Genomic DNA, 13,092 nt, shown 5'->3' on the forward strand with positions numbered 1-13,092 from the left:
AAAAAAAATATTTTTTGAAAACAGTGATGTCATGTGCATGTGTATTTTGCGTTTATACGTGTCTATAAGCAACATCGCCACCTACTGGCCTGACGTGAATAATGCAACGATTTTAGTCGTTTTTTTAGTCTGATCCGTTTACACGGAATTGTTTTGACAACGTTGTCGTCTGTGCGCGAAAAATGCAAAGACATTTTTAAAGATGTTTATGAACAAACAATGGGGTAAGAACAATATGAAAATAAGCTAAATATCTTACATTATTTAGCTCCAGCAAACGTATTTTGTTTATGTTTTAGATATTTTTTAAAGGGAAAAAAGACAAAAATACTGATAAACAATGATTTTTGCAGTGCATCCACATACTTTCGGTCATGTAATGTATATCATGAGAACATCAAGTAACTGAGGCATGAACACCAGAAGCTAAAGTCAAAAATACATTGAAGAGTGAAAGAGTTTGTTGACCAGCTCTTTTTTTTTATACCACATGGTGAACAAAATCAATACAGACTGATGATCCCAGGTCAGCACTCTGAGAAATTGAGCTGGCATCAATTGTTTTAATGAACAGGTTGGCCAGAGGCGTGAGTAGTTACTCATCAATGTGTTCCAGCAGTGGCACCTCCTTTCCGTTCTGTGTGTCAGTCTCATATTCTCATGCCATAATACTCTCTTCACAGAGCTAGTGCATCCAGGGAAAAACTGTGGCGGTGCTTAGGCGTTGTTGCAGTGCTGGTCAAACATGCACAGATTGGTGCATAAGAACAAAGGCTGTCCGGGCTGAGCTGCCAGAAGATGTCAGAATCACAAGCTGATACGAAAACTTGTTACGTACAGTACCGGCGACGATGAATGTTCTTGATACATGCAAAAAAAAGAGTGCATGCTGTGTTTGACGGGGGAAAACACACAACGACAAGCTCAGAGGGAGTCTCAAAGCAGTAGGTGATCCCCAAGGGCGCTGCATTGTCTGCTGGTTTATATGATGCTACAACACTGTAGCTACAGTAGCTGATCAAATTAACCTGCTGATCTGACAACAGGGACAGTGTACCTTCATCTCTTGGGAATTCAGGATTCTGACAGGTGGTGGACAGGAGTGTCATTTTTAAATAAGCAAATAAGGCATAAAAATGAAGGATAGGTTGCTGAGTTGCACAGAAATGCTACACTTCATACAGGCACAGTCTTGACATCCACACATCGTGTCTTTTGTCGACAGTAGACCTACATATCGTAAGCAACGGCTGCTTTCTTGTCATGGCACATAACAACAGAATATCACTTTATATTCTACTGTCTCAGATCAACAACCACCTGGATTCTACTCAGGTATTCATTTGTACAAGTAAAAACAGGAGATAATAAGTTCTGAATGACCTATTAAGCGGTTTAAAGGAAGTTATGCGAGTCACTTTGGGAATTTTTAGGATTTGAGGCTAATGAACAGAAGTAAAATGTTTGACAGGGGCAAAAAAAAAATGCCCTAAGATTGGTTTCAGTTCAGTACTTGTCCATGAGACGAAAATAAACTAGGGCTGGGAGATATATCAAATTTTCAAAATACATTCATATTTTAATGTGCTTTTAATTTAGCCATTAAGTTTCCTAAAGACTGTGTCATACTCGAGTATGAAAGTGTTTATACAGAAATGTTTTAATAGCATATTTGATTTAGACTTTACTGGCAAAAACTTCATTAGAGGTCATAAGTTTCTGTAAATCGGTTGATTAAAAATTCTGTTTGCTTGCTATGTGTTTTAGTTTTAGATATATGGTTAAATATCGTTCTTCTTTGGGTTTATTTGGTGAAAAACTTTGTACAGATTTTTACTGTATTTTACTTGCATTAATCATTTGAATCTAATTGCAGCAATGGCTGTCTATAAAAAAATATAGATCAGTCAGATTACTAATTGGTCAGATGAATTAGTAAAATTGTTAAGTACCATTTTTCCTTGGGTTTTAGTAAAAAATGTTTTACACATATTTTTACTGTTATTTTGAGTCTAATTGGCTACAATCGCTGTTGAAATTGTTTGATATAACTGAAAAATAATAATAAAACAAATCTCCCTTGAAAAGGGCTGTTCATACACGTTTCCAGGGCGTGTTCTTACGTATTTTGCAACGTCTCGCACGTGACACGGTATTCTAAAAACAATTTCAATTTAAAAGTCCCGTTTTTTTATTCCACCGCCCTGCGCTTCACGTTTTTAAATACAAAAACATGATTTGAGTGGATGACCCCTAAGCCATTTCAGAGCACATATGAATAGAAATTAATAGAGAATATCATCAAAAGGCTGAAAAATAATTTTCACATTTTTTATATATAATTTGGTATATCGGCCAGCCCTAATGTGAGATGATTAAAGATAAAACAAGCACGTGATTTTCTACTGAGCCCATCCTTTCTGCAATAAGTGTATGTACTCTGAAAGAAATATATACTACTTGATTGTGAACAACATGAGAACATGCTAAATCCACTATCTGATCAGACCAGGATTAACACCAGGTTCATTAGAGACCTCTCCTCATGGTCACGATGGGACACTTACTTCACTTGGACAGGTACCATTTGAAATCGCATTCGAATGATTCGTTTAGCCACTGCATGACAAGTTTCATGTGTGTTACGTTAAGATGGAGGGGGAAAGAGCCAACAAGGCCGTAGTGTTAAGGAATATTCTGAAAGAATTGGAGTCTTGGTCATGACAGCTGCCATTCCGGACTGAAAAACTTAATGGGGTGCGTCTTTGCCCACTTGGCAAAAACAGCCTTCTCTGTGATGAAACGGTGCCCGCCGTAAGGAGCGCTCTCGTGCAAGAGGTATTCGGCACATTCGTCACGACTTCCTGCTTCATAGTAGTGGTACGGGACCTTCCGGTAGCCTTCTGATCTAAAGTAAAAAAGAAAAGAATGGAGGAAAGTTTTATTTTGTTATTTCATAACAATTAAAGTGCCATTTTCACTATCCTATATTTTAAAAAGCCTTAACAACTATTTTAAGTTACTCTTTATTTCGATGGTCCACTTTCGACGTTCTACTTACTATAAGTAACTTTGCCACTGTAAGGGTCTTTCACACTAAGCGTGATATAGCGACACGAATGTACGCGCTCTTGAATCAAACCAATAGATGGCTATGGAGCTTTTCGCAACAGGAGCGATCAATCACTGCACAACTTTTTTACGACCAATTTTTTTTTCCTGTGGCCCTCGATGAAACAAGCCGTCCAATCAGATTTGAGCTTACCCGCGCCGCTACTGTTGCAAAAAAGTGTTAGAGTGGTGGCGCTGGTTTTAAACCCTGTGTAAACACAGAAGAAAAGTATTCCAGAAGAGAGAAGAGAATGGATGTTCAGTTATTTTAATCATTGGTGTCTAAGAACAGAAATATGCTCACATGTTCTTTATACAGATTATCATTTTCTATTCATTTTCCACTGAATTATATGATCTGAAGAGCTTGAAATGGTGTTTTCTTCTGTCCGTGTCTGTTATGAGTCAAAGAGCTCATTCGCTCTAGAGCTGTCAATCGTATTATGTGGTCATAACTTCTGCCTTTCCGAATGACGAAGTTGTGTTAATTTCCTCGTTCTGAGTTCCGCATAATTATAAACAACTATAAGAGAAACATTTCAACAGATGAATTGTAAAGCCAAATAAATATACGAGTATGACGATATATGCTCTGAATGTGTTTTTCATGCAGCTCGGGGTATTTTTATAACAATAAAGAATGAGAAATGCTTACATGAGAAATGCTAAGCAGGTGTAACGTTCAGTTTATTATAAAACAAGTATGCCAATTATTTAACCAAAAATTTTTGCGCACTTTAACCACTTTAGATCGCAGTCTGAAGTTTTTACACGCACTCGATGATGGTTTATGTGTAGTACCAAACTTTATTTATCTTAATTTACTGTTGTATGTTGTGCAGGTTAAAGCCAAACAGGAAAACCTACGAGATGCTTACATGAGGAAAATGTATTCTCGGTCAGCGCCACCTATTGTTCAGGCGTGAATCAGCTGAAGACAATCAATCGTTTCGCATTTAGTGTGAATGTTCCGTTTATCTGTGATTCCCTAATTTACTGACGTGCGTCTGTCGAGGGAAAAGTCCACTCTGCGTCGGGTGCAAAATAGGAATGATACATGCGTTGGTGTACAAAGTCAATTGTGCTGGGTGCAAGATAGGGCCCTACAAGTCAGTGTATTCCACTAACCCGAACCCTGACCTAACAGCCTACTAATACTCTATCTTTCTTTCTTTCTTTCCTTTATTTATATAGCACAAGTAAACACAACAGAAGTTGACCACTGTGCTTCACATAACATAAATCCAAGAAGACTGAAGAATAAAAATATCATTCAGACTGTAAAAAAAAAAAAAAAAAAAACATAGATAAATTTAAATTTAGAGAAATGCACGCTCCAAAAGATACACCTTTAATTTGAGTTTAACCTCATATAAAGAGGAAAGCGATCTCAAGGAGACAGGGAGGCTATTCCACAGCCTAGGACCGACAACAGCGAAAGCACGGTCCCCTCTTGACTTTAAGCGTGAGCGTGGCTGGGACAGATTATAGTTACTCGTGGACCTTAAACACCTCCCAGGTACATTAACATTTACAAGTTCAGACAAGTATGAAGGTGCAAGACCACTGAAAGATTTAAAAACAAACATCAGTATTTTCACGTGAACTCTGTAATGCACCGGCAGCCAGTTAAGAGACATTAAAATCGGAGTGATATGTTCATGTTTGCGAGTCCCAGTCAGGAATCTGGCAGCTGCATTTTGGACCATTTGAAGCCTTGTAATTGAAAACTGGGGTAGTTCTACATATAAGGAATTACAATAATCCAGACGGGATAGAACGAAAGCATGTATAACTTTTTCAAGCTCTATCGGTGATAGAAAATGCTTTACTCTAGATAATAGCTTCAAGTGAAAGAAACTTGATTTAAACACTGTGTTTATGTGTTTCTCTAGCTTTAGGGAGGAATCCAAAACCACTCCCAGACTCCTGACCGTAGGTTTAATATCACAGTACAGGTCTGCAGTATTAAAAGTATTTTTTCCATCTCCTAAAGAGGGGCCAAACACAATAGCCTCTGTTTTACTTGCGTTTAAATGTAAAAAATGTAAGGACATCCAGGATTTTATGTCATTTAGGCACGCAGATAGGGTTTCAAGGCCCTTTGTGTCAGTGCGCTTAAATGGCAGATAGATTTGAGTATCATCTGCATATAAGTGGAAAGACACTCCGTGTTTCCTAAAAATTGATCCCAACGGCAGCATATACAATGAAAACAAAGTAGGAGCCAGAATGGAGCCTTGTGGTACGCCATAGGTAAGAGGAGCTACGGACGAAACAGAATCTCCAATACCAACTGAGAAGGTTCTGTTTGTAAGATAGGACTTAAACCAGAGCATTTCCTCGGATGCCCACAGACTTTTCAAGGCGTGACAGTAAAATTCTGTGGTCAACAGTGTCAAATGCTGCCCTCAGATCCAAGAGAATTAAAATGACGGAGTCCCCAGAATCAAGAGACAACAAAATATAATTTAAAACTCTCAATAAAGCAGATTCAGTACTGTGATTAGTTCTAAAACCAGACTGAAATTTCTCTATGATACTATTCTCATCAAGGAAGCTCTGTAGTTGCAATAACACAGTTTTCTCAAGGATCTTAGATATAAAAGATAAATTTGAATGAAAGTTAGTTGACATGTAGTTGATAAGTTATTTAGTAGAATGTCTAAAGTGGACCATCGGGGAAAAAAAAAGTGTAACCGTATTTTATTTCAGCTTCACATATCTCTGAGTGAAACTGAAAAAAAACATTAGGAAAAAATTATGAAAAAATAATTTTTTTTTCTTTTTTTCTGGAATGCACTGATGAATCATGCAGAATAAAGTATATGAAGCCCTTACAGTAGCAGTTTTGATTTTGCGGAAGCTTTAACCAATTGCTACTATTTTTATTCAGGTCCATAAGGAGAATTCCCACTGAGAAACGGTAGCTCTGAAGACTTTTTCTTGCTCTCAATTAGATTAAATTTTTCTCTCCCAGTAGCACCTGTTGAATTTTAATTACAAGAGATCCAGCAAAGTCAATTGCAACAACAGCTCAGCACATTATGCTAAAATAGATACTTCCCAGCTGATCTGCCTTTCATCAAAATGACTTTGTTGTAGCCACTGTTTTCTCATTTGCCAGTCTTTACAGGTGACTGGGAGTTGCTGTGGAATGAAAATTGCTCATTGTTTTGAAAGGGAGAGCGGAATGAATAAATGGTTGGGAAAACAGACTATAATAGCTACTTTACAAACACTCTAATCACATTATTGCGTGCTTTGCTTATGTCTATCTGCAGTAGGGGGGTTGTGAGGTTGTTAAGGACACTGTCATCACAATGGAATCATAGTGAGAGATTCATGATAAAAGGACTTATATGCTGCTAAAGAACTACTGAATAACAATGTCAGGACTGAGGAAACATGCAAGGCAATGTGTCAGAAAACAGAACAACAGAAGGAATATTTTGACACCAAAAATGATTGCAGTAAATAAATAGTACTAAATAATGTGTTCAGACTTTGTTTTGGTGTTCAAGGTAAGCTAAAACATATTGCAAAGTCACAATGGTCTTAAAGGGAGTCATGACAGGATAAATCAAATTTTTTACATATAATAGGTCTTTGTACCATTAGAATATCCTGCATTTTCATAGTTTAAAAGATCCTCCACAGCAGTGGTTCCCAACCTTTTATTGTCTGAGACCCCCTTTTTCCCAAGAAAATATTTTAGGGCCCCCCTTCACATTTAATGATATTATCGCTCTTGTTGGCTGGCAGCAAGGATGACAAAATATGTTGTTTTCAAGCAAACGGTAGGCTATGTTTATTACTATAACCAGATATGTTTATGCACAAATAATAGCCTATAGCCTAATATTGAAAATACAATAACAAAAACATCAGTGGGCCATTTGTAATTTAAAAACCTAAGCCTAAGAGTAGCCTATAAATTGGCCCTATTTGAATCGCAATAAAAAAATATCAGTATTCACACTGGTGTGTAGGTTAAAACAAAAAGAATGAATATATAGGCTATTACAAAATTACTGCTGTCAGTGGGACCTCAATACTTGCATGTTATTTGTGAGGCTTTATCAATAAGTGTGAGGATCTGCTGGTCGTGAGTAATTTGGTCAATGCGTGGAGAGATCTTGCAGGGTAAGACATCTTTATCATCCTCAAGGGTCAGTCTGGCCCATATGTATTTGGTTTTTAAGGCTGTCATGGTTAAAATCCCATTTTGGTCAGCCAGGCCAGGTAATGGATCAAATTAGCTAATGTAATATGATCGTTCTCCTTAAAGCATGCATTCCTTTTTTTTTTTGCGCTATAGCGATCGTTAATAAACATGCGTTTGTTAACAGAATAATGCGTCTTTTGGAGCCGGAATTACTTCTCTGTGTTTGGCTATGACGAGTCACGCAGGGTAAGTACCACTACTCCGCAGCGGCGGCGATCCGAACCAGTGTTAAATAGTCCCAATATAAACACTTATTATAGGTGTACCATAGTGATTCAGAATAAGAAAAAAACACGGTTTGGAAGATGGATTCATGATGAACTCGCTCATTATATACATTTTGTAAATTTTTAACATAGAAAAAGTTACGGACGACTTGAATGCTCATTACTCAAAACTTTTCAAAATATGACGCGACCCCCCAGAGAGCTCGCCGAGACCCCCTTGTGGGCCGCGACCCCCTTGTTGGGAACCACTGCTCCACAGTACAAAAAGCCTTTATATAACCAAGGTCCAAAAATGGCTTGTTTGTTTGTGACAGTTGGGGAAGAGTTGGAAAGTTGCAATGAAACGTTGGCCCCGCTTTAAATTAAGTGTCTTACTATGCAGTAACATTTAAATGAATCATTTGATACAATGCACTTATTGTGTCCATACATTTTTACATTGTATAGTTAAAAAAAAATACCTGCATGTAATTACAGCTGTAATTCATACATCCATAATTACATTGTTGACCTTCCCTTACCCCTTAACCCACCCTTAAAGCTTCCCATACCACCAAACCTTCATACAATTGAGGCTAAACCACTGGAGTCACATGGATTACTTTTATAATGTCTTTACAATCTTTCTGGGGTTTGAAAAGGGTAGTGGCGTATGCTGTCAATGGAGGGACAGAAAGCTCTAGATTTTATTAAAAAGATCTTAATTTGTGTTAATGAATTTTTATTCTTGGGTGAACTAACTCTTTAAAGGAGCCACCCACTTGAAAAAGATAATTTCAGAAAGGGTCAGAATGAGTTAAAAATAATCTTTTTTTTGCGAATATTTGATTGTTTTTTTGTGCAAAAACCTTCTAAGTGAATCTATTGAACATAAGATAATAATAAAAAAATCCACCTCATGACCCCTTTAAAATTTTGAAGCAAAGATATTGGTTCGAAACTCACAGAACTGCTGTCCTATTACACTCTGAAAAAGAAAGCGAAACTGCTTTAAAGACCACTGTCAAGTGATAGATTGCATGTCAGTCTTACTTGCAGTATGTGTCATTGATCATGCCGTAGACTCGGATCTCCTTGCACATGTCCATAGCCAGAATGAGCGTGAACCAGCCGGTGCTCAGGTACGACCCCGACTGAATCCTGCAACATAAAATCATGATGTCAGTACTCAAATGACCCTATTTTACCCATGGGTAAATGTCTTTATTCCAAAAGAAGTGGTTGATAAAACATCCATTGGAGAGAACTTAATTCAAATAATCCACATTATAGGTCCCCAAAAGCTAATATCTCTTTCAAAAAGGGAAATGAAGCACCTGTGTGTAGAACATAATCTGGGTGTAGATAGATAGTCCCAAAATGACTAACAACATAGAAGCTGGTCTATAAAGAACAGAAAAGAGCTTAACATGTAAGAAACTATTAGTTTGTGTGAAATGAAATCCCCAAATCAGAGATGAGATTGACGTAAATAAAGTCCCATCACACTTTAAAAGCACACATGCTCCCTTGCCTTATATAAAAGCACCTCCACAGCCTCAGTACCTCCATCACACAGTCCTGACGCTTATATTCCCTGCAGCTTGAGCCTGTGAAACTCTCCCCTGCAGGGCTCAGGAAAGTGGTCAATCATCAAGACATATTAGAGCACGTGGCCATTTAGAGAAGCTATTGGCACCTGTGGAAAAATCCATTTCCCAGGCGCTTTGTAAAGAACACCGGTTTCATCAGAAAGAGCAGACCTGCTTTCAAAGTGCAGGCATTAATTCCCAGCCATCTACCTTCCTCTGCTCTGTGCACCATTACATTGCCATTCATAGAGTTTCTGAGACATTGTTCAGCTGAATATACTGTAACAACCCTTAATGACGGCTTCTCTGCTTAGAAACCTAGAGGAATAGTTCACCAAAAAATGAAAACCCATATGCTTTTCTTTTATAAGTCACAAAAGAAGAAAATTTGAAGAATGTTCATGCAGCTCTTTTCATCTTGAACATGACTTGAACAAAAAGTGAGACCTGCTGCTGCTGTACAATATAGCGTACATTAATTACCCATAGCAGATCTATACAGGTGGAGCTGGGGAAGGTGGAGGGTTTCTAAGGCAAATGCTAACCGAGCATTTGAAGGTTGAAGGCTCATTGGCTATTGATACAGCAGGAACCAATCATCTACAGAGAACGATGTGGTTACAAGTAGATTGAGTTAAGGACCTATCAGCCTGCACCGTCAAGAGTTTCATCATAGAACATTGTTTATTTTGTTATACTGCAAAAAGCATATGTTTAAAACTTGTTTATGCAAAAAACAAATCTGACAGTGCTGACTTCAATGAGAACTAGAGTTCAACTTACTTTTCTGAAAGTAAATGTGCCATTTTTTTTTCTCCTTGTTTTATTATCCCTTTAAGAAGAGAATTTTTGCAATGTTGGAACAACAAATCATTTTTATTTTTGGAGGACACAATTGTTATAGCTAAATATAAGCTCATCTGTGCTATAGAAAATGATTTCAAATTGTCTTTCATGCATTAGTAAATGCAACCAAAAATCATGTTTACGGTAATGCACTAACAATGGCAGTTTATGAGGCAAGTCACTGGAATAAACCTTCAAATAACACTATTTGGAATATATAGCCACAAGACTTGCACAACATTATACGAAGCCACAAGTGAGATAGAATAGCTTAACAACTTGCGGAAATGGAGATGCAATGCTATTCTTTACCTAATTGATTTATCTAAACAGCTCATTTTTTATGGTGCGGTTCTGCTGACTAACACAGCTGAACAGTGCTTCCCTAAGATGTTTTAAACTATTTCTTCTCCTGGGATGAATTTTTCATTTAGCCAGAATGGTAGAGTTGCCTAGCACTCTTAGTCTGTGCCAATTTATCTCTGTGAAGAAACTAAGTACAGGCATTATTACACATTAAAGAAGACAGACAGTTCCTCCAAGCTAAGGTTGTGTTTACTTTCATTTCGGCAAGATCTATTAATAACCCCGAGGCTGTCAGCAGTTGCTAGTAAATGATAGGCCTTTAGTAAGTGCACCAGCTCCTGTTCTTAAGTGGTTTTACCTGGTCAGCACAACTTCAATTTATCCACCAGCAGCTAATGGTGCCGTATCTGGTTTCAGTCATGCCAATATAAAGAGAGTTTGTCACTTCTTTATTTCAACTTTTTACCTCAGTCATTGCTGAACTCATTTCTGTGTGTGAGCAATAAAAGGTTTGAAATGACGGAAAAATTACGTATGCCAAGATGGGCAGATTTTATTTTGCCACTTGTTATTGATGCACTTGTATTTGTACTTGTAAACAATATATATATATATATATATATATATATATATATATATATATATATATATATATATATAGTGATATATATCACAAAACCAATCACAGATTTATACATCACCTTAAATTTGAATATATAAGCTTTCCATTGATGTATGGTTTGGATAGGACAATATTTTGCCGAGATACAACTATTTGAAAATCTCACACACATACACACACACATATATATATACATGGGCGTTGGAACCATTGTATATGGGTGGGACAAGACCCACCCACTTTTTAAGACCAATAATATAATACCCACTCACTTTTACCGTCTCTAATTAAGCGCATTTGTCTGTTCGCTTTTCAGAGTGCCGTCAGTCAAATCCATTGCACTTGAGGAATTCCCTAATAAATTAAACTCCATTTACGCTGAATCGCTACATTATATTTCTCAACGAGCCGCAACTGACGAAAGTAACTGCCCATTGTACCCTTCCATTCAAATATTGCGTTGCAAACATCAATAACAGCTTTAAGTTGTCATTGCTGGCAAATGACCATGGTATTAGGGGGATAATCCACGGAGAGCTGTGCATTTAATGCACGACATGGAGGCAAAGAACTGCCCGACGTGAAGTGGAGTTTAGGTTACTTGTTTAATTAAAAGGCACCAGAATACATGAAATGGTATTTACTCCAGTAACATTTTTCTGGGGGAGGACCCACCCACTTTTTTTTTCTCTTCCGACGCCCATGTATATATATATATATATATATATATAAAAAACGTAAGAAAATGTATAAAAAATGGCACAGCACATTCATAGGTTGCCCTCTTGTTGATTCAATTGCTTCTGCAGTTCTCATTTGTACGTCGCTTTGGACAAAAACGTCTGTTAAATGTGAATAATACTAAATCAATTATAGCACATGATTCATCACATAATTTTTTTTTCTTTTGTCAAATCAACTTATATTCACTAATGTTGTTCGGATAACATATTTTGAGTTTCTGTTGATTAAACTAGTCTCTTTCCTTGTATTAACTCAAATCTTTAGTTTCGGTGAACTCAAAATTTCTAAATATTCGGTGAATATTAAGGCAACCAGGTTACTTACTTTTTAAACCAGCAATCATTTACAGTGAACTTAAATAAAAAGGAATTAAAGTAGCACAGATGTTCGACAAACCTAATAAAATTAATTTGATCTTACTATGCATTAACCTAATCGCATTGACCTAATCCAACTAAACATTGACCTAATCCAACTAAAGTGTGTTGACCCAATGGAGCTGACTTAATCTGAATGAAATAAATTCAATTGTGTGGAAAAACTCTCTTTAATTAAATTTAAGTAGGGTTAATTAGCATTTATTTATTTATTGATTTGAGTGTAGCAGAAAGTGGACTGGAAATGTGTTGAGAGAAAAAGGAAATTAGATCATGACTTGCTGAAAGCAAGAATCCAACATTTATTTTCCAAAATAACCCTTACAGCCATAGTTACCATTTACAATAGTGGCAGGATAGACTATTTGCCTTGGCCATCTGAATACATCAACAACAAAAGCATCTCCAATTGCCTGGCAGGAGTTTCAGTTTGTTAGTGTGTGTTTTGAGAAGCAATCTCTGTCCAGTTTTATGTTTTGCTGAGTGATCGTTACAGTCGTCATCCGTGACGGAAAGCGACAGTGTTCTGTGCCGTGCACGGCTCTTAGACACGCTCTCTGCTTCTCTGTTGCTTGTTTGTGTGCTTTAAAGTGAAATCAGATAGACATTCTGTGATGTCGAGCTACAATTTTGATTCATTAAAACAAAAGCTGGTAACACTTTACAATAAGGTTTAATTGGTCAACATTAGTTAACTACATTAGTTAACATGAACTAACAGTGAACAATACTTTTATAGCATTAATCTTAATGTCAAGCTCTATGTTTTTAAAATCAAATCTGTTAAAATTAGTTAATGCACTGTGAATTAACATGAATATGGACATTTTATTAATTAACATTAACAAATATACTGATCATTGTTAGCTCATATTAACTAATGCATTGACATGTTAAAAAATGGACCTTACTGTAAAGTGTTACCCAAAAACTTGTATCAGGGCAGGTTAAAACCCTGAACTCCACACATTTCTTTGCAAAAAGGTTATTTTTCAAGCAGTCGTGCTTAATAATTCATGCATTTATGCATTCGATTACAAAATGGCTAAATTCGCTTAAT

The 13,092-nt window shown here is 36.8% G+C and overlaps 1 protein-coding gene across 2 annotated transcripts in view; it reads right to left on the reverse strand.

The window, feature by feature from the left end:
- Positions 1-13,092, reverse strand: part of st6galnac3 (ST6 (alpha-N-acetyl-neuraminyl-2,3-beta-galactosyl-1,3)-N-acetylgalactosaminide alpha-2,6-sialyltransferase 3) — a 109,579-nt gene that overhangs the window by 21,527 nt on the left and 74,960 nt on the right. Inside the window, exons 4-5 of one of the 2 annotated variants that reach the window (XM_084410244.1) lie at positions 8,599-8,706; positions 466-2,908 (exon numbers count right to left, since the gene is read on the reverse strand). In XM_084410244.1, coding sequence (XP_084266370.1) covers positions 2,719-2,908; positions 8,599-8,706 — 298 coding nt within the window. In that variant the 3' untranslated portion in view covers positions 466-2,718. Of the gene's footprint in view, positions 1-465; positions 2,909-8,598; positions 8,707-13,092 lie in introns of those variants that run through there. The other variant, XM_084410245.1, reaches the window with a different exon arrangement.

This window comes from Rutilus rutilus (genome assembly GCF_951802725.1).
Source record: "Rutilus rutilus genome assembly, chromosome: 6".
Lineage (NCBI taxonomy): Eukaryota > Metazoa > Chordata > Actinopteri > Cypriniformes > Leuciscidae > Rutilus > Rutilus rutilus.